General features: G+C 39.2%; 3 protein-coding genes and 1 long non-coding RNA gene across 18 annotated transcripts in view; 2 read left to right on the forward strand and 2 right to left on the reverse strand.

The window, feature by feature from the left end:
* dpr10 (defective proboscis extension response 10) overlaps positions 1 to 25,618 on the forward strand; it is a 40,103-nt gene extending 14,485 nt beyond the window's left edge. Inside the window, exons 1-8 of one of the 13 annotated variants that reach the window (XR_010437853.1) lie at positions 14,474 to 14,950; positions 15,303 to 15,517; positions 17,905 to 18,115; positions 19,515 to 19,652; positions 21,886 to 22,013; positions 22,497 to 22,665; positions 22,806 to 23,066; positions 23,160 to 23,301. Coding sequence is in view for 12 of the 13 variants with exons in the window: in XM_064696283.1 (XP_064552353.1) it covers positions 14,764 to 14,950; positions 15,303 to 15,517; positions 17,905 to 18,115; positions 19,515 to 19,652; positions 21,886 to 22,013; positions 22,497 to 22,665; positions 23,160 to 23,500 (1,389 nt within the window). In the remaining variant the exon portion in view is untranslated. Of the gene's footprint in view, positions 1 to 14,473; positions 15,178 to 15,302; positions 15,518 to 17,904; positions 18,116 to 19,514; positions 19,653 to 21,885; positions 22,014 to 22,496; positions 22,666 to 22,805; positions 23,067 to 23,159 lie in introns of those variants that run through there. The other 12 variants (XM_064696284.1, XM_064696283.1, XM_064696290.1 and 9 more) reach the window with 12 other exon arrangements.
* On the forward strand, positions 4,699 to 5,729 carry LOC135438088 (antigen 5 like allergen Cul n 1). Its single transcript, XM_064696242.1, has 3 exons — positions 4,699 to 4,869; positions 4,929 to 5,326; positions 5,394 to 5,729. The coding sequence occupies exons 1-3, from the start codon at positions 4,726 to 4,728 to the stop codon at positions 5,647 to 5,649; spliced, it is 798 nt and encodes a 265-aa protein (XP_064552312.1). The 5' UTR covers positions 4,699 to 4,725; the 3' UTR covers positions 5,650 to 5,729.
* On the reverse strand, positions 13,215 to 14,175 carry LOC135438116 (uncharacterized). Of its 3 annotated transcripts, none has more exons than XR_010437849.1 (3): positions 13,962 to 14,175; positions 13,404 to 13,909; positions 13,215 to 13,371 (listed from the first exon to the last, which is right to left on the reverse strand). It is a non-coding gene; the product is annotated as an uncharacterized LOC135438116 (long non-coding RNA). The 3 variants fall into 3 exon arrangements; XR_010437848.1 differs by having other exon boundaries at positions 13,404 to 13,898; positions 13,962 to 14,174; XR_010437847.1 differs by having other exon boundaries at positions 13,404 to 13,881; positions 13,962 to 14,166.
* LOC135438124 (antigen 5 like allergen Cul n 1) lies at positions 20,056 to 20,985 on the reverse strand. The gene is made up of 2 exons (XM_064696295.1): positions 20,831 to 20,985; positions 20,056 to 20,783 (listed from the first exon to the last, which is right to left on the reverse strand). Exons 1-2 carry the CDS (start codon positions 20,951 to 20,953, stop codon positions 20,157 to 20,159), a joined length of 750 nt encoding a protein of 249 aa, XP_064552365.1. The 5' UTR covers positions 20,954 to 20,985; the 3' UTR covers positions 20,056 to 20,156.
* Positions 25,619 to 26,811: the final 1,193 nt, after the last annotated feature.

The following is a 26,811-nucleotide window of genomic DNA, read 5'->3' on the forward strand; positions in this document are numbered from 1 at the left end:
TCTCGTCTGTGCGTCTGGCTGGCTGCCTTCCGACTAAGCAAGATAAGCGAAATGTGAGCAACACGCACAGCAAATGTCAAAGCGTATTTAATGAGCTACCGCACCCCGCATCCCTCGCCCGCCAGCAACCGTTGCACACCCTTGAATGTTGCCGCGATTTTCTGCGAAAATCACAAAATCAGTTGGCAAGAAATCTGATTGGGAGCTGGGGCAACCGCGGCAGCGACAAGGCAACATCGACAATGTTGTGGCAAATACTCTTGTTGTGCACTGTGGGGTCTGAGCGTAGGGGCTGTCGGAATGACGACACCAAGGAGCTGTAGATAAAGCTAAAGCATATGCCGCGATGCGTGTCAGCGACTGTCGACCGAAGACTGTCTGTCTTTCTTGGTGCCATATATCGAGCGTAGCTGACACAGAGGGAGACGCCACCGATGAAGACACTGATGAAGTCTATGCTAAGTTGACAGCAACAAGGTGGAATAGACGATGTGCTCGGCCAAATGCCACGAGCGACAACAAATTATTCAGGCAGCGACCCTTGAACGCGTCTATGTGAATAAAGGTGTGCGAGTGTATGAACTCAGGTACATAATGTCAGCTGAGAGCCTCAACGAAATGTGACCTTCGATCCCGTGTGTCTGTATATTGATTAAGAAGCTAATTAGTTGGGTTTACGGAAATATAATTGAAAAGTATAAAACCAAGCTAAATTGGGCATAGTCAAATAGGTTTTCCCAAGAATATCGTTCACGACTTCAAAGAATATATCTTGAGTTGAAGTCGATAGCATGGAATATATATAAAATTCCCCTTTGTGGTTCCATTGGATTGTGCTGTAAGTCGATCAACCAGAGAGTCAGTCGGTCAGCCACGATAAACAGTTTTATGTATAGATATTTTAAAGGATTTCTACGCATTTGGTATAAACAATTTCTTAGGTATTTTGACTAGATTTGGCAGAGATGAGCTTTGCCACTTGGATGCCCCTGCATGCCTTTGCCTTGCCAAATAGCATTCTCGGCTTGCACGTTACCACAGCCACAAGACTTTTCATTAGTGCAAGTGCTGCATAGCTCACACATACCCACGCACACATAGACACACACATGGGCATTCAGGGCGCGCTTTAAGCATTGCGGAACGTGCCAAAAACTATTGCATAAGCGCAGGCGGTCGACAATGCAAGAATAAATAAGGTAAAAAAGAAAGGCGTGCACAATATTTCCTTTTCCAGCTCTCCAGCGTCGAGCAACGGCAAACAAATCTCTGCTTTCGTACAAAAAATAAAAACACAAAAAGGAGAAAACAAGAGTGTACAACTAGCTTCGGTCTACCGAAGATTCAACACCCTTCAATGCGTATTATCTGTGCCTTCTTTGGGATTATTTATAAATAGCTCGCCCTAACATATTTTTCAGATATGAAGTTTTCACTATATTTGATGTTTCTCAGTTGCCATTATTGGAATAACGCTTACCTTTCCTTCATATTTAAGTTAGAATTCGATCATTCTGATCAAAATATGCTCTTTATTTATTATCGTATTTGTCTTATGTCACTTATATCAAGATCTTTTGATAGACTGATAGCTAATGGATCCATGTTCGAGTACCAGCGTTGTCTTAATTGTGTTATATAAAAAATCGAGTTAAAAAAAACTAAATCCTATACTAAAGATAACAATTGCAATAAGTGTTCAGGCCTGCTTTGTGACGAGCTTTTAATACCCTTTTCTAGTGTATAACTAAACCTTACTGGCGCCATGCGCTGCCCATAAATGTGGGCAGCACACAACCAGTACAAATGGATGATATTGGAATTGTAATGCGTTTGGCAATCAACTTACGACTCTAAAGTAGAAGCCGCAGTAGCAGTGGCAGTAACTATGGCAGTGGCAGTCAAACTCGTTGCAGCAATCCGTTGCTGCCAAAGCACTACCGAGTTGCTGCCACGACTTTGACTGCCATTTGGCATTGCGCATACGCCGCGTTGCACATGTCGCTGCTGCTGCTGTTGTTGCTGTTGCAGCATTGGCAACTGGCTACGAGGCATGTGTTAATAATGCGTGACATAAACTGAAGCTCAGGCAGCTTCCCAGATGGTTGACTGCTCGATGTGACGTGGACGTGACAAAACGAATTGAGTTGAGCATTTTAAGTGACAGGACCGAGGCGTATGTCGCATGAAACTGAAGAAATGCCAATCGGAATTGCGACATTGTCATTGTTTTATTGACATCCCAATGTGCTCCAAACACTCATACATACTCAGACATTCTCGTATACACGTTTAACGCCTGGCTGCCTGTTACATGTATATCATTTAAATTTTTGCCTTTAAATATGCAAATAAATGCTCCATATGGCAACGGCAAGAAGGCAACAGTCTAAAAATGGGATTGTGAAGGAGGCAAAACTTGCTCATGCCCTGCATAATGTGTATACATGTGTGTAAATGTGTGAGAATTTCAATTTCCGTTTACACAAGCACACACACACACACACGCAGTGATATACAGCAGTGTGTGTATACTTAGCACGCTGCCAATTGCCGCCAATCAAAAGAAAACCAAAGTCGAAGGACTATGCTGGCAACGCGTTGCTGATTTTTGAGGAAATTAAATGAAATTGATTTTAACCCCAAGTGCGAGAGTTCACCACTGTATATATGTGTGTATATGCATATTAGTATGGTGTGTGCGAGTGTATTGTATCCGTTGGGGCATCCAAAATAACTTTCTGTTTATTTCAGTATTTAAATATCACACAATGTTTGAAATTGAAATATTCGAAGGAGTCACCAGAGAGACGATGAGGGAGAGAGACATAGAGAGAGTGAGAGAGCGCAAAATAGGGAGAATGTCACAGGTTTAGGAGATACGTTTAAGCTGCTGTCTTTTGCAGCACTAAGCCCTGTACAAATAATTACAAACTGCAATTATTAGCCTTGAATGGGCGGTAGAGAGAACACGATGCCAAAGCAAATCCAATTAAGTGAAAAGCGAGTGTAAGACGAAGCTTTTCTTTTCCGCCTTTCGCTTTGCTTAAAGCGTTCAGTTAATTCTCTAAATGGCAGCAACTTTCCCAGCAAAATTGCCGTAGATGCAACCGACACGTCTTGCACCTGCTGAGGATTTTTCTGGGGCTCAGCTTGCTATTACTCCTTTTTTTTATATTGTATAAAATGATTGAAAAGGGTATATTTGTTTTAAGTAATGTCTATCTTGCTTACAACCCATATCATTGCTTCTTTTGTATCTCCACGTCAGGCGAATAGACTGATTTAAGCTTTTATTGAACTATATATAGAGTATTGCGCAGTCGGTTGCACCGCTCATTCCTGCTTTTAGCTCACTTTGCATTTTATTTTATTTGCTGCTCGACCATAAAGCTTGAAATTAAATTGCCTTCAGCAAAAATAATAATAACGGCTGGTAGCATCTTAGGAAACTAACGATTTTCGTTGCTGTAAGTAGCTCTTTTTGTTGCTGTCATGACGAGATAATCTGGCCAAGCTAAGACTTCTAGACATGACTGCGGAACGGGTCATTGCTATGACTTACTTTTGCCTGCTGCTGTGGCTTGAATCTGTTGCTTCTATAATGCTATCTCATACCTTGTGAAAGTAAAAAGTAAGACAGCGAAACGAAAAAGAATTCAGTGCTATGCGAGAGCTGCCTGTTAAATTGAATGCGTGAAATTACTTCCAAATTTGTAACATAAAATTGTTTACTCCTAATTATCATATTTTTAGACGATAATAACTAGTGGAAGTAAATAGTAATTTAAGAGAATTTATTTTTTAATCAAGATTATTTACATCGATTAACAGGAAAACATTTGCCACTTTTGCTTCAAAAGAATTATTGAGAAATTGTTTTCATGTGTAGAAACAATTGCAATCTTTCAGTCCAGTTAGTTTAATGTTAATATTAAAGAAAAGCGATGATTTTTTATTAGAATTATTATAAATTTTAACATGGATAACAAAAAATTGCCATAAATATCAGTTTTTCCTTCGAAAGCAGTATTTTTCAATTTCTTTTTCTGGTAAGCTTGAAAACGTTGTGCCATTTAATGAAAGGGAAAAACTGTTGGAGGGGAATGTCCATTCGGTCCTTGGAGTCAAGAAAAACTATTTCAATTCAGGTAGAAAATGAACGACAAGGGCATGGCGGCATTTTCATTTCTCTTTCTACCATACCGTTTTTTGTTTTCTCTTGCTTTTTGTCTTTTCATGAATTGCAGCAGAGATTTACAGAACACTTTTTTCTTGTGTTTACTGTTTAAATTGCAGCGTGAAAAGAATTTTTGCGTTCACATTTCAGCACTCATCTTTCTTTGCCCTTGCTACTTTTTGTTTTTTATTTGTAAATGTCAAGTGTGGCAAGTCGAGGCGGCAACCCTTCACAGCAGCAGCTTGTATACCTTTGGCATTGATAGCCCCCGAGCAAAAGTTAGATTTATTTGCATGACATTTGAACCAATAAGGGTCGGTGTGTGTGCGTGTGTACGTGTGGAAAACTTGTGTCTGTTTTTGTGCTGAATTATGTGCTAAGCTGCATAGGCATGAGTAAGCCATAGAAAAGTGAGCAGCAACAGATGTTCTGGCCAAAAACAGTTGTCACAGCACCACTGCGTGAGCTGGCTAAATGACTAAATGGCTGGAAGCAACTATAAAAGCCACAGTCCCATACCAATCAGCCAACAAACATCAAGTAACATGGAACTGTACTGCAAGCATCTACTGGCCTCAATTATGCTGCTGATGCTGCAGCAAGTCTATTGTCAGGACGCAGTTACCAATTACTGCCAGCCGGGATTGTGCCCCTCACTTAAAAGACATATTGGCTGCAAGAACAAAGGGGTAAGTATGAGGGCAGCACCTACCATGCCCTGCTAGCTGATCGTTCCACCAACCCACAGGAGCTAGCCCGGCTCTGTTCAGCCAATGTGCAGATTTTGAATCTTACTCAGCATCAGCCGATCATTCTTAACCAGCACAACCAGCACCGGAATTTGCTTGCCTCTGGCAAGCTGGAGAACTTAAAGGTGCCCGAGAAAATGGCCACAATGCAATGGCATGAGGAGCTAGAGAAGCTGGCTACGCTCAATGTAAAACAATGCTCGCTGAAGTATGACCCATGCCACAATACTCCGGAGTTTCGTAATTCTGGTCAAAATTTGGCACTGGTGAAAATAAATAAAACTGATATGACGAATGAGGAGCTGATCAATTCTACAATTGATCGCTGGTGGGATCAGCATAAAAACATAACACAGCAGCGAGTGGAATACCTGCCCAAGGAACCCAAAATTACCGAGTTCGTAAATCGCAACCATTGGGATTTCTATTTATATTTCTAATTCTATATCCTAATCTCTCAACAGCCTCGTGCGTAACTTTGCGGTGATGGCGCGCGACAACAACACACATGTGGGCTGTGCGGCCATAAGATATGGCTCGGGACTGATGCAAAACTTTCTAATGGCCTGTAACTACGCTAGCAATTATATGCCCGAGTATGCCATTTATAGAGTGAAGAGTCTGAACTGCCAGAACGGCTATGACAGATTTTATCCGGCATTGTGCAAGGCTGGCGAGCAGTATAGAGATGTCGAGCCATTGGAGCCAAACAAGTGGTGAAATTAAAACATTTAATATAATTAAAATATTTATGAATAAAGTTTAATCGGCCACAAAGCGCAAGCAAATTAAAAAAGTAATTATAGAAACTGCATATAAATATGAAATATTTCCAAAAACTATTCCCAATTTTGTCTGAACAACAGACAGACAAGCTTACGGACTTGGGTTGATAGATCCATTTTACTTTAATTTAATGAGGTCGAAAATGTAGGCTGTTATGTGTTTCACATTTTTGTGACAAAATAATAGTAGCCTCTGCTTGGTATTAAAATGTTCTCCTAATATTAAACACTATAATATTAAACACTAGCTAGTTGATATGTGTGTCAGATATCCATATATCATCGCCTTTATGATAGCCACCTGCATTTGAAGGTGTGGGGTGGGGAGGGTCGGGGCCAGCTCATCACCATTCACATGCGGCAACATTAGGCAGAGGCATCATCCCATCATTCCATTATCATCATCATCTTGAACATCAGCTAAAATATGATACGCGTTGTTTCAGAGGCTGAGACTCTGCCAACGACGCGTCGCCGACAAGTTGGCATCTAATTTTAACGTCAATATACGCAATGTAAAAACGTGTCTTCATCAGCGCTCCACAGCTCGTAATCTGGCGCGTCCGTCCTTGTCTACGCGCCTCACCCACTCATCCATTTCTCTCTAGCCAGCCCCCACACAGTTTTAAGTGCCTATTAATATTGTTGGCCTGGCCTGGCTGAGGAGATTTTTTTCGTTCGTCTTTTGCTTTGCTTTATTTTTAGTGTACATCGTTAGTAAGCATTCTGCAGCGTTCTTCTGCGTTTAATATGCCGTTATGTCGTCAAATCTTAGGATCATTAAAAACAAACAAACAAACACAACGCCAGCCAGCTCTCGAGCTCTCAAAAAGTGATTCTGCCTTTGTCACATTTACAGATAATTAATAGGTGCCCAAATGGCGGCTATATAAAATATACCCCAATTAAATACAATTCTGGACTCGGGCAGGTAACTTTAATCCGTGTAGCACAGTGCACTCACGAAACATGCATAAATTACTTTGTTAGTGCATTTCATGATATTATGCATACCTCTTGTTAATTATGTTGTAAATTTGAGATGTTCATTTGGCAAATATAATTTGTGATGGCAATGCTCATTAAAAGCTTGTAAAAGCGCAGTCAACATATTTTCCCATGTGCATTGTACCCTAACATAAAAACAAGTTAAAACGGGGAAATGAGAAATGCAAACGGCTGAGCAATACATTGTTCGACTGATATTTGCTGCTTAAAACAGCTGAAATGGGATTAACTAGGCGCAAGGCAGTATCTATAACCCTTTCTCGAAATATACAGTAGATATCAAGTTGTTGCATGAATGAAAATTGGTAGATGTTTCTCTGTTTTGTGAAAGCATATTTAACAGTCATCTTTCGGTATGCCGAATATTATGTCTGTACATATAATATTTCGGAAATATTTAAAATGAAAAATCCACAGTTTCAGTTGTAAATATAGTTTTAATATATGTAAAGCATATTTTGCATATCTATAATATATCAAAATTTTATTATGATTATAATTATTTATATTATTCTTATTATTAAAATTTATTTCTATTATTATTATTATTATCAATATACTTATTTGCAATATATTATTACTTTATTACATTTTAACCCTTCAATTACCATTGACTACTATCTCCTTCGACTCAGTAAATATCAAAATCTATACACAAGCCTGGGAAATGAAACCCGGAAGAAATATATATACCCCAATTTCTTTAATATTTTTTGAGTATAAGTTCCTTGTGTATAAATAAACTTAATTTATTAATATGAACATGTGTATATGTATCTCACAAATATTTCGCTGTCGTCATTAGGCAAATTGTATGCGACACACACATTCACACACGCACATATAGATTTGATAGGAGAAAATAGATTTATATATTTTAAATAGGGGTCCCTCGACGCCTCTCACTTTTTATTATTGACGTGATTTTTGGGGCCTCTGCTTCGCGTGCTCGTTAAATCGAAATTAATGCGCGAATTATAGCCAACAAAATATGGCATTGGTTTTATTTTGGCTTTTTGCTGCGTGATATGTGGTCGAGTTTAAACAAGTTAGTATAGTAGAATACTAAATCGAAATGAGCATAAATTACAGAAGCGTGCACAGAGTTGGGAACAAAGCATGCATGATTTAGTGTGGCCGAAATGAACGCCATTTAAATGTTTAATGAGCAGTCAAATGTGTCAACAGGCTAAATGAAAATTTATTTAATTATGAGTCAGACAGCCCGGCAGAATGCCCAGAGCGGAATGAAATGTGAGGCATCATAACTTTTAAGCTAGCAACGCAATAGCTTTGAAGTTGTTTTGCCAGCTAGGCAAAATGTATCCAATGGCAGAAAAAGAGGATGTCTTAAAAATGTCTAAAAAGGCAATCAAAAGTTGCCCAAAGAATTTGTTGGGGGCAGCAAAAGTTTTGATTTATGAAATTTACGCTAAAAATACAAATGCCATTTGATGACATTTGTTGTTAGAGCCGTATCGTAAACAAATTCCCGAACAAGTCCAATAAAAGCCGCAAGGAGCTTTGATTTATCATCCTGTTGGCATTCACTGAATGCGCCGGCATTCAAGCGGCCGCAAATGTCTTTTGGCTGCCCATGCAAATGTCATATAGGGCCTAATAAATAAGCCAAATAAAACTTTGGCCAAGCCCTCGATCAGCGAAAAGGATTGTCAAGCTTTTTTGCCTATAACTTTTTGGCAATGCAAATCACCAAGAAATTCGCCCAAGCTGAGGACATAAGCATGCCTATCACTTATACACATGTGAGCATGTGTTGTCCACAAACATGCCATTTGAGCCACAAAACTTGCCATTGCTGGCTCATTTATTTTATGGCTGCGTCGCTTTAAGTTATTTCTCTTCATTATATTTTATATGCAGCTGGATCATGGCCTAAAAGCAGCCGACGGCATTTGGCAATCAACGCAAATGTTACGTTTGTTTGCCCATATAATTCGCATATAGCTCGCATGTATGTGTATGCGTGCGCAAAATGTCAAATGGTCGCCTAAGCTGGCCATCACACATACGACCCGTTGTGCGTCTAGCCGCACGCTCATTTGCAGTTCGTCAGTTCATTTCTGGGGGCTTAGCGCACAGTTCATTAGCGCCGTCCCAAACTTGGCTTATTAATCCTTAAATCCTCAGCGGACCAGGCGCCAAGACAAAACCCCAGCAATGACCGCCAGCCGCCATTTGGCTGTCGACAGTTGTCATTAGGTTCTGGCATAAACAGCAAATTAAGTTTTACTGTTTCATATATATTTGGCACTAGGGCCGACTGTTAGTTTTCGGGCTATTCAGCTTAAGGGTCTCGACGCTGACGCGTTTTAGGAATTTGTTCTATTATGCGGTGGCCTGTGTAATTTCAGCTGTTCCTATTGATATTTGATTGTTTGTAATGAAGTGCGTACACTGCTGGCTAAGCAAATGACTAAACATTACCGTGGATGGGCAGAATCTTGATTGGATTAACGCAATAGGTATATTAGCTTCATACAAACACATATAAATAAATAAGGGCAAATAATAATAAAAAATTTAGAGTTGGAACGGGCAAAGGCCAAGTCTAATTATGACAAATAATTATCCTGAAGTCATTTAATATATATATTTTTTTTATCCATTTATTCAAAGCTTTTAATGATTTATTTTTAGTTGCTATATTAAATTTAATTATCTATTTAAACATTTTAATAACATCACAATTTGCTTCGTTGATGTTTCGTTAAATCTGATTGGATCCTCAGGCTTTATTATATTAATTTTGTTTCATATTTTGTTTTGCATTTAATTTCATATTATTAATTGGTTTTCTAGTGTCTTGCGGCTTATTTATATGCAAGCTTTCATGATTTTCTGAATTCTCTTCGATTTCATATGCGAAATGCCACTCTCATATTTGAATCAGTTTCTGTGATTCATTTCATCTGTTTTTTTTTTAAAAGCGCTTCAGCGGCAAACATAATTCAATTAACGCCTGGTCAGTGCATACTCAGCAAATACACACGCATACCCCCCGACACACACACACACACACACACACACACATATACATGCACAACTCAAACTCACAACACATGAACAAGCGCTGGACCACTGGCCGCACTGATTGACTAAAAATCTCTGGGCCTGTGCGCAACTGGACAGCTTTCCAAATGGCCGGAAAGTGGCGCTTTACAATTTTGCAATTTCCGCCGCCGCACAACATCAAACAGAAAATTCTTGACGCTTTCAACTGTTTTTTCTCTTTCCTTCTATTGCTATATCTGTCTCGCTTTTTATACCATAGACCGCTTAAAATGGGTTAAAAGGGCATATTGACTTTGTACATATGTTGTAAAAAGCAGCTCCGACCCAAGAGTATAGTCTTTATAATGACGACGTTGGATCTTTCCATTTGTCGGAGACTACAAAAGAGAGTGACACCATACGGAGTTATATTTATTTTTTTAAAAACTTATTCCGTTTTCCCGAAAACAATTAAATTTAATTGGTTACATAGAAATATATAGTATCTCCGCATTGGCACTCTCGACTAGAGCTCTCTACTTTTATCATTCTGTTTGAACAGCGCAAATTTTTGTTGTAAAAACTTGTGATCTTTACGCCTAAAAATTTATTATATTTGAATATATGTATACAAATTGTTTTTTTGTTGTTTATATTTGTATTGTATAGAGTTAAATGCAAACATGAAACATTGAAAATAATGTGATTAGCGGCGATATATTCTCCGTATAATAGATAAATATTATATTATAATATTTGTGTTCTATTTCATTAAAAAATAGTATAACATAATTAATATTTGTTGTTCACAACCATTGTGATGTGTCAAGCAAATATTGAATTTGAATTAAGGTCTATTTAATAGTCACTGCGTTGTCTCGAATCAGTTTCATGCTTCGGTAACTGTAAAATTTAATTGGAATTTCTCTGTTGACGCTAGCCCGGCCCCGGATGCCATGACTGAAATAATAATTGCTTAAATAAATACAACAAAAGTACATTAATAAACATCACCGTTGAAAAGAGGACAAACAAATTAGGGATATGTTCGCTTTAAAACTTGGCATGCAATGAAGCGCAAGCTGGGCGACAGCACAGCCAACTTAACTTGGGGGCGGCATATTGGTTGGCTGCCCTCAACATTCACTTCCGTTTCCGTTCGTTGCCACTGCACATTATTCACATGTTGCCGTGCTGTTGTGACCAGCTCCGTTGCATGCAGTTAATAATAACCGAGGCTCTGGTCATCGACATCGCCCTCGACTCATAGACAGTGCGTGAAGCTCTTGTATTGGTAATTATGCATATTTTATTAGGCATCAAGTTCCAGGAAATGTTATGCCTATTGATTTTTTTTAAACATTTTGACACATATTAGCATGAAACTAGCCCAGGGAAAACTAGCTACACATTGCAACATTTTATTAAAACCAAACCAAAATGTGCATCATGATTCGATACCATTTTTTCTCTTCATGTCATTGGGAGACTTATATAGAAATTCAAACTGAATTCCAATCACAGTTCAATATTACTCTCACACACTTGTCAAATTTGCTTAACAATATCTTACCGCATTCGACAGTTTTCCATTGTAGTAGGTAGTGGCAGTAGGGCAAAGTGTAGATAGAAGGCCGACATACAAGTTTAATTAAGATTTGATTTGCAAATGATTTTGGAAACATGACAAGCAACACAAGTTGAAAGCCTGAGGAATACGGGCTACACAAAAGGGATTGAATATGTGACAAGTGGTTAAATATTTAAAAACATGGAAAACTAGAAATGCACTTCAATAAGACATGTTGATATAAACTTAAAGTCTGCACGACCTTTTTTGAAGATCTTAAATTTTGGACCCCGAAATGCTGATATGCCAGCTGGCAATAAAAAAATGCAACATTAAATGGGCGTTTCACATAAATAAAGCCGCTGGAATTGGGTTAAAAATTAACTACGCCAAATTTAAATCAACTGCGTGGAGACCCACAGGAACTGGCATCGGAGTTGCTGCCTGTCAGCGAGTTCTGGTGCCTTCGGGGCCGGTAAAAAATCGACTCGAAGCCGATGCCTGCCTGCCTGCTAGCAAGCCGTAAATAAAGCGCCGCAAACATTAATAACTCCCATTGGGTGTGTTAACAGGCAATGACCAAAAGAGGGCAGGCCTGGCATGGATTTGGACTACGCTTTTGTTGCTGCTCCCCTTCCTTCTGGCTCCTCTCTCCTGGTTTCCAGTCTGCATAAATTGCAGTAAAAACGGCACGAAAATAACTGGCCATGTTGTCGTTGCTATTTGTTGCTGTTGTTGTTGCTGTCTATGAAAAACGATGTGCAACAAAAGTAACACAGAAAGAGCAGGTGAAAAATTGCGCATACGTCAGGTGCGCCCGTGGCCCGAGAATGCTGCGAGCCAAGCGACGGGTAATGCATGTAAGACAATCATTTTGACAAGGCAGCGGCATCAGCAGCAGCACAACTGTGTTTACACTGTGCCACGCCCTCCAACCTAGACGCTGTCTGGCCCTGGCCCTGGCCCTGGCACCTGCCGAGTTGCTCATTGGCCCGTCTCTCGCCTGGCTGCCTTTTGATTATTATGCACTTTGATACTTATCTTTAATTGAGGCAACATTTTCCCTGAGAGCAGTTGAAAGCTCTCTTTCTATTTCACGCTACACTTAACTGAGAATCGTTTTACCATTCCCCGGATTTTTCATCTTTTTTTTATTAAGCTGACTTCACTGATTCGCCAACAATGAGAAGTTTGTGTTTTATTAAGAGGGGTGCGTTAAAATGTTGTATGTGGAGAGCCAGAGCTGAAGTAAAACCAAATAGATTTTAGATAAAAAAAAATTAAGCTTTTTTACAGAGAGAGAGAGAAGAATGAATGTTTCCATTTTTTATTATACGCTTACATTCACATAATCCATTTGCTTTTGCATTTTGAGGCTGTAATGACTTTGAGTTTACTTCTTAAATATTGAAGACCATTAAACAGACAACCCACAGGCACACACATACAAGCAGAACACTAAGCGTTTTATGGTCATTGTTGCCAGACGGGTTCAATGTGTTGAGCTCATGGCATATGATTGCGTTTGGGCTCAGCCCCAAGCCGTTTTGTAATCGGGTGCACCTTGCAGTCTGCATGAATCGTTTTGTTGTTAAACGTCTGCAGCGGATGCCAAAGGTAATTTTGCGTAAAATGAGTCCCCTAGCTGTGGGCCAATGATTCATTATGGTTAGAGCCGTAGCGAGAGGTCGGCACAGGGCAAGGCCACAAACTGTACAACACGGCAAATGCAAATGAGCAATGAGTGTGGCCCCCTGTTGTGTTATGGCTGACCGTGTTCCGGGTTCTCATTGATTCTCTGGCTTTGTTGTTTTGGTTAGCGATGTGCGCACAACCCCCACTGTCACAAATCAATCAATCAATCTATCAATCAATAAATGTCAGCGGCTGCATTTGCTGATCCCACCTATAATATTCTAGTTGCTTATATTTGAATGTTAAGGGCGCATATTTAAATTTGAGTTTAGTAGATTTTGGTACATGGCAGAAATATAGAGTGAGCTCGAAGCTATGAGTGCGGGTTAGTTAATGCCATAAATACTGTTTGCTGATCTGAACTTTAACCTAACCTTTCACATATTGGCAATATTATCAGCCAAGGGGCACGCTGGACGGACCGTTGCATAAAGCGAAGCCAAAAGCTTGTCCACTGCTGACTGCATTTCTATTTGCAAGGCAGGAGAAGTAGGCGTTGCACCACGTTCCTGTTATAAAAGCAATACTCATACGCCCAACAAGCCAGTCGAGCGCAGCTATTTGCATTCACTTCGTTGCAGTGTTTGCCTGGCCACTCGTTGCCTCGCCCACTCCTGCTGCACACTCGTCTGGCTCGCCAGCACATTTTAATCCTGTCAAAGGCGGTTGTAGTGCTTCGGGGCCAGCTCTCTTAAAGTTTCATGGAATTTACTAGCAGCTACGAGCTGCCTCAGGTACGCCGGCTAAACGACACTTGGTTGCTTGAGTAAACAAAACACTTGATGCAGGCAAGTAGCACAAATTTGATTGGCAACGGACCACATATATATATATATATCAAATATATATATATACACTTTAAATCAGTCTCGAATTTAGCTGTTGAAAGGAGTGCACTTTGAGGTTCCTAATTGAATTGGCAAACATTTTTTTAAAGATTAAAAAAATTGAATATATACTGCGTAGCTCTTTGCTGTTTTTTATAGAGTAAATTATAGTTTCCTCATTTTAGTTCCGTATGGTAGCCTTCTTTGCTGCTTTTAGTTTTTGAATTTTTTATTGTAAGCTCTCGTCAGAACATTTTAAAAAGTTTTTGTTCATTTGTTATGCTTGCTGCTGCTTATGTTGTGATTGTTACTAAAATTACTTCAGCTCTAAAAAACTTTCACTCAGCTTTTGCTATTTTTACGACGCCTCTCAATTTGACATGGGCAGTTTTATGAGCCTCTCAATATGGCTGCCAGTTTTTTTGTGTCGTTGTTTGCCTTTGGGTGCAAATTTGCTGTTTAGAGCTTTTTGTTGCCATTTCCTCTTTATACTGAGAGCTCATTCAAAATGGTTGAAAATAGGGCATAATGTTTTTGTGAAAATGTATGTAACATGTAGAAGTAGGCTGCTCCGACCTCATCAAGGATGTATTTATATGCTTGACCTATGCCGAAAGCGTATATATTTTTTTTAAAAATTTTCAAAAAATGAGTTATCGAATTACCGATTTGCTAAAGTCGTGTATTAAATTTGATATGCGAAACTTTTGGCGTGCCAGCTTGAGTGATTGTGTGGAAGGGTATCTTCGAGTCGGACAATCCCAACTCGAGGACTCTTTAGTCGTAACAGAGCATAAACATCCGAACACTTCATAGTCGGGACACTCTGTGAGTCGTAAAAAACATTGCGTTCTCATTTCGCGAATGCTGTCGAAGTCATAGAAAGTCGACGCGTCTGGTAATTAGAAAATTAACCCCTGCCAGCGGCCCATAAATGCAATGCACAACAACCAGAAGCAACAACAACTGGCACTCCACAAGGGGCGCACTTGACGAGCAAGCGAGGCACATGCAGCTGCCACCGACACTTGAGACCCGGCACAATGAGTTTGTCATTTGCGCAATTTTAGTTTTAGTTACACAAGGATCACAACAAAACACAAAAGCTGGCTCCCGGTTGTGTATGTTTCAGTTGTGTCATCTCTTCAATTCAACTACAATTAGCATGAATAAGGTAGAGTTTGGATAGAAACGTTTCCTGTTTCCGCCCTGCCACAAGCCGGAGCTCGTGGCGCTGTCGACCCCAAAAGCAATGTCCCCGAGCGGGAACGAGTCGCCAAACAGCATTGTCCTGCAGGTGGCTTAGCTGGGATTATAAGTTAATAATAAAAGTATAACCAAAATTGAGGTTAAGTAACGCTGACGGACATTGGCAACGCCAATGGAAAATTACGCATGAACAAATATTTATTTTTATATAATATGAAGAAAAACGTTTTTTTGATTTCGGTTTCTTTTTTCTCTGTCTCGCAGGGCTAACATTGTGCTACCAGCGGCAATCTGTGAACAACAACAACAATCATAATAATGCAGATTCAAAGCCAACACATCTGCCACCATTACATTATCCGCATGGCCACAAATGGAACGAGCCGTATTTTGATTTGACAATGCCAAGGAATATAACATCCCTTGTGGGCAAATCCGCATATTTGGGCTGTCGTGTCAAGCATCTGGGCAACAAGACGGTGAGTACGACTCGCGCAAAGATACGGATAAGCATAAATACAAATCCTTAGATGGCCATCTTTTGTAGTATATATCTATGTACCACAAAAGCTGCACGCTCAAGTTAAAGAGAATAGCATAAAGTGAAGAGATAACGTGGACTGCAAAAAAGAAAATATACACAAAAATGATATGAAACCAGCTTATATGGTTATATACCGAAAACAATAGCTTGACTGTTGCTGCGGGGGCGTCTGTTTTAATAATGTTTATTTTTATTTACATTTAATAAACAAAAATGTAGCGACAAGTGCGGGCAATATGTCGGCCATCTCAGATAGTTGCTATATGATATTGGCATAGGACGCATGTGTTGTAGTCTGCGTGCGTGTGTGTGTGCCATAATAGCAGCCGCTTATTAAATTTACTGTCAGTTTATTATGTACTACGTGACGTTGAAACAATGAACCGAAGTTGAGGCGCAAAACACAAGCCAACACATGTTGTCCATGTACCATGTACCCTGTCCAGATATTGTCATTAGTTTTATGGCGTCACTTGATTTTCTATGGCCTAAAAAAACTTTGACCATTTGCCATTTGCCATATGAGCCTGTTTGGATATTCGGAGCCCCAAGGTTAAATTTGCTTTAGAAAATTAACATCTCGTTTTCCAACTTTTTTGACTGCTTGAGGAGCAGCACTTAAACTGTTGTACAAGTTCGCTTGAAGGCTGTTTTTGGGAAATTGCTTAACAAAGTATTGAATTTCAGCAAACCAATTAAATTGGTTGCCATAACTGCGATACGGCTGAAATGTTAGCCAGCAATAAGTTCATCAACCCGGAGAATGGGCTAGTTATTTAGTCACGCTGTCAATGTCTGCCACTGCCACTGCCACTGCAGCACAATCTGTTGCAGAGCAGGACATGAGCCCAGCATTAAAAGTAATTTACGATGAGATTTAACAATCAAACACACCCGAATAGTTCACACTTCAGCATTGCGGATGTATTCGCATACATTCCAAACACATATATGGCCTGCATGCAATCGTGAGAAACTTTGCAGGTGCTCCTCGTTTAGCGCCAGAAGTTATAAATGCTCCAGCGTTGATTACGTTAAGCGAGCGTTGGTCTTGGCACCCTGGACGGGGGTTATAGATTTCCACATAACCAAATCCGCTTCCGCAATCAGTAAACTACACATACCAGACCTAGAGAGGGAGGACGAAAGATAGAGAGAAAGAGAGAGAGAGAGGGCTTGTGCGGCAAGCTTCTCTAGTTAACTGGCGGCTCGTTTTTGGCCAACGGTAAATTTATGTTGCCAGTGCGGCAAAAACTCTGACGGAATAAAGTTTTTTTGCCGGCTTGGACTGTTATTGCCGAATTAGACAGACGGCAACTGGAACTGCACAGATGGATGCCTGGCACAGTTGGCTGACTCTGACGCAGTCTGTCTGTCTGTCTGTCTGTTGGTCTGCCTGTCTGTTTCTGTGTCTCCCAATGTGTGCTTGCGTGTGTATTTGTTACTGTAGCAATTGGCCACCGCATAAAAAGGCGCCCAAAAAGTTGCCAAAACAGTGGCAGCACACAAAAAAATAAATGGAACATAAAAAATTTACAAAATGTAGTGGCCAATGCGGAAAAGGAATGTCGAGGCTGAGAGCACGGAAGTATCATTTTCCGGCTCTGTCATGCGTGGCGCACACTAATTTTAAGTTATTTAATATTTAGATTGTGAGCTGCATACATTTTTGGCCTGTGGCTGCGGCCGACAATGAGGCTGAGACTCGGACTTAGGCTGACCAAAGCTAAGGCCAGCAAATTGACACAAGTTTTTCTTAGCTTAATCAAAATGCAAATCAGCATGGGACTCACAAATACTACAAAAAAGGCACATTCTGATGTATTCAAATTTGGTTTTCTGCCTCTTTTAATAAATTAAATAATCAGTTTTAATAAGTATGAAAAGCAGTCTTAAATCGACTTATGCACATACACTGACAAATAGTTTTTGACGTACTTAAAATAAATGACAAGATGTTCGTAGAATTTCAAAGTTAGGAAAATTAAATGCAAATTGAAACAGGGTCAAACAAGATTTTAACCCTAGCTTACTTATTCAAATCACATACACTGCCTCGTCTATTCGCTCCTTTAATGCATATGATATATTCTCACACATCAATTTTGTATTCTTAATTATTTTATTTAAATGAGTTAATGGGTTTTCATGCTAGGAAATTTCGTAAGCCAAATAATTAAGAAAGTTGCTATCGGCTGCAGCCGACTGGGAGCATAAAAGGTTCGATTGTTCAGGTTGTAGTGGGCCAAGAGGCAATAGTTTTGGTTCGCCTTTAGAATATGTCAAAGATATAAAATTAAATTTCCTTCTCCATATTCACAGGTCGCTTGGATACGACATCGTGATCTGCACATACTCACCGTGGGCACATATACCTACACAACGGATCAACGTTTTCAGACCTCCTATCATCGTGATATTGATGAATGGACATTGCAAATCAAATGGGCCCAGCAGCGGGATGCTGGTGTCTACGAATGCCAAATATCAACGCAGCCGGTGCGCAGCTATTCGGTCAACTTGAACATTGTGGGTGAGTTAAAACCAAAAACTGTTTCAGGGTGTGCACACATACCTATAACGTATAAAATATACCGAATATTTATATAGCCGTACAGCTGACGAGGCTTTAGCCGTTGGGTTTTGCATATTTCAACTTCTGCTTCTGCTGCCAGCGTATACGTAATATTTCGACATGTTGCAAAAAAATTCGATGCGAGGGGTATTCACATGTTTCTTATTTGCATATTCATGCAATTTGCAAGAGTGTAAATTATGCACACTTGGCAATATCGCTACAAAAATACACAAAAACAATATAACAAGTAATACCGTCCAGTCGGGTCGAACTGACTGCGCAACACTCTCCATTAGTAGTGCAATAATGATAAATGTAACTCAAAGACAGCGATTTCAAAATTCCAACTAAAGTAAAAATAAGCGACAGTGAGAGTACCATGTAGTAATCCACACACTAAATTAAGGGAATCAAGCTCAGGATCTTAACTCAATAGCTAACTTCATTTTTTTTTACATACTTGGAATATCTAGCTTCAATAGCATCCATATGAACAGGTGGGTGTTGCACCAAAACAGAGTATAAAAATAAACACCAGGCGTAGATAAAACAGCTGTATAAAATAGCACACCAGTTGATCGGAAGAGAGGAGGAGATCGATTACAATTTTTCTCGAATTTCAAAAAAATATGTGAAATATTGTTGTGACAGCAAAAAAGTAAAGAAAACAGAAGTTGCATACTACTATTGTAAAAATAGTAAAAATTCTATAATTAAATGTTAAAGTCAAATGGATAGCGCCAATTGCCTTAGACTATTTTTATTATTGTTCATTTTTTACGTGGCTTGCATCTCCTGAACATTATTTTAGAAGTTATAATTTCATTGTTTGCATCTAGGTGAAGTGCTTTAGTAAAGCATGTTCGGCTCGGGGATACCCTGTAGCCACCTTCGCAGTGCACATTTTTAATAGCTCATATATATAGGCTTCAAAATATTCATGATTTTTTTTTATTAATCACTATATAAAAAAAAAAAGGTTATAATTTAGTGGGTGCTTGCATTCATGAAGGTAAATGGTATAAAATAGTTTATTTTTCCGAAAACGTTTAGGTAAACAATAATACTGCATGATTATTTATAAAATATTTAAAAGAATTCTTTGATTATGATTAAAATTCAAAAACTTTAAACATAAATTAAGTTATTTTTAATACGATTTTTGAGTAATTATTAATTTTAATCAAACTACATAATTATTTATTTTTAATTGAATTCAGTTATTATGATTACGATTATTATGATTATGCACCTTATTCATATTTTTTGTTTATTTATTTGCATTTCTTGTTTGTTTTTTATTTTCATACAAATTTTTGGTTGTGTATCTCGCACTTGACGTGGTGTGCATCAGATATTATCGACGAGGAGACGAGCAGTCTGATGCAGCAATATTTCAACGACGATGCCTTCTACATAGCCGCGGATCGAGTTTATCAGTCCAGCGATGATGAATTTGCGGGCATGTTTGGCCCCATTCAAACAGTTGCGGGTTTGTTAAGAAAAATATGACATAAGCAGTGCAAGCTCCTAAGTGCAACTGCCTGACAAGTTTATGTTCAACCAGTTAGTTAACAGTTGCCGTAGACAGAAGGGGAAAGGGGGAGCTAAGAGCTGACAAGCATGTGCATATATTATCCTTTAATATTTTTTTATTTTATGTGTATTTCACGTCAGTTTTGTGCACTTTTTAGCCAAGTCCTCCAGTTGGGCGGAAGTAGGAGAGTTGCTGTAGAGTTGAGTCTAGCACTTTTGGCTGGGGCAACGTTTTTCTGGCTCATAACGAACAAATTGCTTTGGAAAATACTTTTTCCGACTAACTTTGGCAGCTTGTTACTTTCCACATTTTACCTTACACATTTTTTATCCTGGAGGCCCAACAATTTTTATGAAAATACTTTGCCACAAATATTTTTTATTTCTCAAGTACCTGTCACATTTAATTAGGCAACCATCAAGAGTGGCTCGGTTTGTTGCAAATGAAAGTTTTATTCTTTTAGTCGTTTATGTCAGTAAACGTTTTGCACAGATGTGGATAACTATTACTGACCCCGTGAGGGCAATGTTTTGCCTCAAATGTTCCCCTCTTATAGATTGGAGCAATCTGTTCATGCTGATGGTTGTAGTAACATATTAGCACAAACCGATTGGCCGCCTTATCATAGTCCTCAGCCGCGGCACAGCCCACGTATCTGTTGTTATCATTAAGTATGTTTTTAATCTCATAGATTTCACCGCCAAGATCCCCTTGTGCAAGGTTGTACACCTGGTGCAGCCACTGTTCGGTTTGACTAGTTAGTTTCTCAGAGTTCGTCGACCGCGTATAGCTGGGAAGCGATGCAATATTTAACCAATTCAAACCGTAGTTAACAGCTGGATTGGGAAACGCAGTAACAGCCATGCAGTTCTCAAGTCTCTGTAGACAACGCTTCACATGGTACTCGGCTATCAAAGCCAGCTTAGAATGCCACAGCAACTCCGGCATGTGACTAGCTGGAGCCAGACCCGTCAAAACTCCGGACGCCACATCTTCACGGTATTTATTGTGTAGCTTGACCAGGTAATTCTTATATATTTGCATATTGAGCAGTATACAATTAGGCATGCAACTACTATGAAAAGTCTAAAAGAGAGTCGAATTATAATTGCCTTATTGATTCCAAGCCTTACCAAATCATTGTTGCAACCCAAATGGCTGACTCCTTTACACTCAGTCATATTGCAAAAGTCTATTGCCAGACATTTGGAGCAGCAAACGAAAAATAAAAGAAAAACTATGCACATTCGCTCCATTCTATGACCACAGACTTACTGAATTTACTAGACGACGTCTGTGGCTTATATTGAGAACGTCTGATCCAAACAACGGCCACAAGTGTTTATACAGCCCAGGGTTGGATCGAATAGTTGTATCGGATGGTTGGATCGGATGAAAAACAAACAATTTACAAGGTAGCTTTGATGACGCTTTAGAAATCAGATGACTTTCGAGGAAAAGTCACCTGATTTCTTGTGAACAATATGTGGAACTCTCCGAATCAAAATCAAACTCATTCAATATTCCAAAAAAACGGTAAAATAACTTAAAGTTTTGCTGTGTAATACGGATAAAACTATATAATTCCCATACTTTTCTTTGCCAGCTAGAACTTCGAAACTTATTTCACTTATTGACTCGCTCACTAGACAGTTTGTCTATCAGTTAGGGCTTCTTCTTCTCTCGGGGAATCTGGACTTTGGTCATTTGAGTCGCTTCTTGCTCATTTCGTAGTCCACATGTGAGTGCATTTTGCTGACGTTTTTTATTGCCATTGATTTGTTACATACACAAACGAACGCACACTCATAGATACTCGTGTGTGCTGATTGCAACATAAGCGAGAACAATGCCAGGTTGCATAAGTGGCATCGACAACAAAGCGTACGAGTTGGAAGCAAGAGAATGGCTACGTCTGGCAACAAATAGAGTTTTTTTTAGCACTGGAATGAGGTCCGATATGACCAGTTGCCAACTTGCGCACTGAGGTATCGATTTGGACGGAATGAGTCAACCTGGGACAGATGCTAGCAAATTCCACGTTTGTTCTCTGTTATTTAGTTAGTTTTTTGATTGGAAACAGTCACGTGGGTTAAGAAATGTTGACAATAATTTGCTGATTCACTTATTCTACTCATTCTCATTGTTTGCAATAACTGATGAAATTGTTCAACTACTTACTTTGCAGTGCCCACTGCAACGATACTCGGCGGACCCGATCTCTATGTGGACAAGGGCAGCACCATTAATCTTACATGCATCATTAAGTTCAGTCCGGAGCCACCAACACACATTTTCTGGTATCATCAGGATAAGGTGAGCATCATACCAGAGTCCACAAAATTGTATTAAAATGATAAAATAAAAGAAAAAAGTCTTAAAGATAAATTAAAATTTTTTTTGTGTGCATCAAATTATCTTGCAATAATTGAGTTTTGCCCTCGCAATAAGAGAAGCCAAAAAATCAGGGCTGCCACGCCCACAGCTCATACCCCAGGCACTCAAACTCAAACTGTAACTCATACCAATACTCAAGCTCAAGGTCCAGCCAATTGCCTCTGGATAAACGTTTCAACTTTTATGAGCGCTGGGCGCGACTTGTGTTCGCGCTTTTGTTTATGCTGCGTATACGCAACGCATTTAATTTTAGCTTTTATGATTATGAGAAAACATGATTTTGCATTTAGCGGGCTGCCTGCTTGCCGCTTGACTGCCGCCTCCTGCCGCTTGCTTTAAATTTCCTTTTAAACTCAAAAATTTCTAGCGAAAATGTTCTAATACACACCTTCATACACACAGGTGCTCAGCGAGGAGACTGCCGGTGGGCGGCTGAAATTTAAAACCATTAAATCAGAGGAGACCAAATCAATTTTGCTTATCTACGATGCGGATTTATTGCACTCCGGCAAATACTCGTGCTATCCATCAAATACTGAAATTGCTAGCATACGCGTCCACGTTCTGCAGGGTGAGTAGAAATGCAATCCGGGTGAGTAGTAATGCATATTTGTGTGTGGGGCAAGTGCATTAAGCGAGTTTAAATGCCCAATAAGTGAATGGTAACGGTTAAAAAAATCAATAAGAAATAAAATTGAACGGAACCCACAGATGCAGTTGAAGGGCTTTCAAGTCTGATAACTGCACGGAAAGTATTTGAGGATACTTGACCTTTTCTCCATATAGTATGCGGTTGCAAGGATGGAATACACACTCAGCTCTGTTGTACAATTTTTCTCAGCCCGAAAAACTTTATGCATTTTTGAACAAAATATTAAGTGAACCAACCACAACAGGAATAAGTATTTCGAGGCGGTTTTTTGGTCTGTGTGAGTCCTGGGTGGGGTCGGTGCGGTGTCTGTGTGGGGTCGGGTGAGTGTGTTTTGTGAAAGGATCCAACAAATTGTAACTCATTTATGCCATGTCTGCATTAATTTCTCTTCTGTGTTTGCTCATTTTGCACAGGCGAGCGACCCGAAGCAATGCAAACGAATGCGGCACCAGCTGCTGTCGCACTGGCCTGGGCCTGCCACACGAAACAGGCAACGCAGGCCGTCAAAGTAATTAGCACAATGGTCGCGGCATTTGTATTGTTGGAAGCCTGCTGCACACTGCTGCTCCAGGGAGCAGGCAGAGGAGGCGGAGCAGCCGCTGGAGATGGGGCAGAAAACATAGCACGGCCGGAGAAAAGTCAAACGGCGCGGGCGAACAAGAACAGCATCTGCGGTAACCGCAAACATGGTGGCCAACAGACGACGTCAACCCCGTCCAACCATGTCAATACGAGTAGGACAACTGCACGGTGATAAATTAAAGCTGCACAGTTAGAAGCGCCACAGAAATGCCACCGCTAATGCGGCAGCCAAGTCAGCGAATGTAACTAAGTGGGCTGCCCGCTGGAGAGCTATCAAGATGTGAAGCTTGGCTGTCGCGCAAATTATGCAATGCAGCAGTAGGTGCACCAGTGGCAGTGGCAGTGGCAGCAACTTCCGAAGCATGCCGCATTATACCAAAAATAAAATTTAAAATAAAAATTATATAAAAAAAAATAGCTAATAACGCTAATGATGAGCTGCTTTGGATAATTTCAACTACGGCGGCTGGTACTGGTGCAGCTATTGATATTGCTTTTGGTATACTCTCTAAGTTTTAAGTTAGTGCGTGTATACTTTACATGGGTTGGGACTAGGTCTCAGGGGGGGCAGCTATGTACATAGTACTCTTATCTAAACTTATATGCCAGCACTAGAGACATTAGTAAAATTGACAACAAAACTTTGGCTAAAGAATGTAAAAATCACAAGTATTGTTATTGACAAAAATAACTGTTCGAAAAGAAAAAAAGTAAAAAAACGTGTTGTCGGTTGTAGAAACTGCGGCAATAATTTAATATTTTAAAGTCGACTTAAATTTCATTCATTTTCTGATTATATATATATCGTTTTGATTTGAGGGCTTTGTATGCGAAGTTTATTGTCATCAACAATTGGGATAAGTTTCTGATAGTCACCTGTATATATTTGTAAGGCCTAGCTAATAATGTAAATATTTATAATTACTGCCAGTACTTAATCGGCGGCAGTCACTTCGACAACGCATTTCGGTAAGATCAACGTATGCATATGTTTTCATAATGTTCCTACTCGAGCTTTGCGCTTTCGACGTTTTCTAAGCCAGACAACATTTAAAACTAGCAAATTTCCAATAACCCAGCATTACAAATGCATCAATCTTTATTAATACGATTTTCTATATCTTCGTTTAAACAGGCATTGTATTAACTATGTATGTACATAGTTGAGTAGCATTTCTTAAACTTTCTGTCGGGGTGCCATTTCTATCTTCGAAAAAATACGTAAAATGCTGTGCTAGTCTGTTTCCTCCAAAGTGTCACTCGCACTTCTTGAGTATTCCATAAAGTATTGAGAATATGTGCCCACCCCAAACTTGCTGTTGCTCAAGAGTTTGGAGCTGTATTTGGAACTTCTACTTCATCATGTCCGGTTGTATTTCCCCAGAAAGCTGCAAGTCACTTGCCATTGCCTGTCAACAAAATATTTGCATTTATATTTGCTAAGCTGCCCACTAAAGTGTAGCGCCCAAGACTTCAGTTTGTCTGAAAGCATTTCGCCCGGGTTTCCGCCTGGGTCGATGGCCCATGGTTGCATAGGTACTCCTTTTCCCCGTATGGCATTTTGCACCTCCCCCAAGCCGTTTCCTCTGCGCTTGGCGCCGTTTAATGTGTCACATTTAAAAATGCATGCGACTGTCCACCTTAATGGCCGGTCGACTATTAAATGTTATGACCATTCGCAAGCCAGGGCATGGCAGGGCATTTAACTGATCAAAATTGTAAATAACAATTGCATATATGTTACGTATAAATTAAAGCTGCTGTATTTAACTAGATGTGGTAGGAGTATGTGTGTAATTTTCCAAAGAGAAACCCATTTGCAGTCATAAATATTAATATTAATAATTAAAAATTATAAATGCGCGCCAGTGAAATTTGTCGCGACATTTATATGAATGTTTAATGAGTAAATGCATGTTGCTATAAACAGTAAAGAAAAAACGAGAACGAAAATCCAAAAATAATCAAAACAATAAATCCAGTGAAGAGTATAGAATACATATAAAGTTTGTATATGTATATATAAAAGTTAAATTGAGTATTATAATCAGACATAATAATAACAATAAAAACAAAAAACTACAAGCATATATTAATGTCATAGAGATGATAATGATTGTGTTGATGATATTTTGTTACAAACAAAATGTGAACACATTATAATGGATTATAAAGTTGTTTTAATGTTTAAGTGAGTAGCGCCAGCTGAGCGTTAACGAGCATTAGGATTAACTACGTTTATAAATAAAAGCAGCAAATATTTAAATAAAGTTTTTAGTTATTATGAAAATGGTAAATGTAGCAAGCATGCCAACTCCTTTTTGTGTAAATTCCGCTGACATTCTGATCGTGGGCCTTAAAAAGTTGAAATAAATTACATACACGATGCGTATGGGTAACATAAACAAAATGTGGGAAGGACTCATACACGCACAGAGGCTGCGCGTGCCCAAAAGATTTATGCAAATATTTAGCAAACAGACATTTTAACGGGCTGCACATAATAGACAAACTAAATGAGGAGAAGAGGCCCTGTTGCGAAGGCATTTTCATTTTTCAGCCTAATAAAGAAGCAACCGAAAAGAATGAAAAGTTTGTGCTGGACTCAGCAGGAGGCCGGAGTCCAGGACACTGTGGAATGCGCATAAAGTGCTGTCCCCGGTGTTTCCTGCCCAGGCCATGTGTATGTGTTCTACCAGCGAGGCATCAAAACCCCATAGCATTAAAGTTTATTATATGACAAGTAAGTACATATATTTGTATTCAGCAATGTACTGAGCCAAACTCCGCTCCACAAGGCAAATAACGGCAATATCATGCCAAAAAGTTTAATAGCGCAAGACGCGTCATGGCGAATTGGCTGGAAAACGTAAGAAACAGCCAGGAACACTCTGCGCACATGAAGCGTAAAGTTTTTGCCACAACGAACAAAGAGACGGAAACACGAAATAAAACCGTACAACAAAGTACTGCGAAAATAGAGTACCCTTTAATTTGATGGGACTGGAGACTAAATGTCGATATTTCGTAAACAATATTAACCTATAGAAACTATATTCACTTCATATCCTTTAACTGTATCCATTCCCTAACGCGGTGCTTAACATTTTATTTAATTTATTTACTTAAGATTTACATATATACAATTTATTATATTATTAAATTAGATTTTATCTTAGTGTTAAAAGAAATTTAGCTTCTTTAATCAAGGTCCTACAAATGATCCATTTAGTGTTACAAATTTTTAAACGGGTTTTTCATCATCAAGTTTCTTATTTGTTTCGTGTTTATGAGTTTCTGCAAAATAAGTATATACATTTCTCGAGAAAATGTCTTCTTTTTTTCCAAAAAATTTAAATTTTATGTATTTTATTTTATTATTCTCCGAATCAATTGAATTGAATATAAACTGTCTCACAATATCAAAGTGACCTTAATTCCGCACTTTGATCACACTCACATACTTATACGAAACCATCCATA

The sequence above is a fragment of the Drosophila montana genome, unplaced genomic scaffold (assembly GCF_035044405.1).
Source record: "Drosophila montana isolate Dmon_TW-CO22-7 unplaced genomic scaffold, ASM3504440v1 contig_3846_1, whole genome shotgun sequence".
Lineage (NCBI taxonomy): Eukaryota > Metazoa > Arthropoda > Insecta > Diptera > Drosophilidae > Drosophila > Drosophila montana.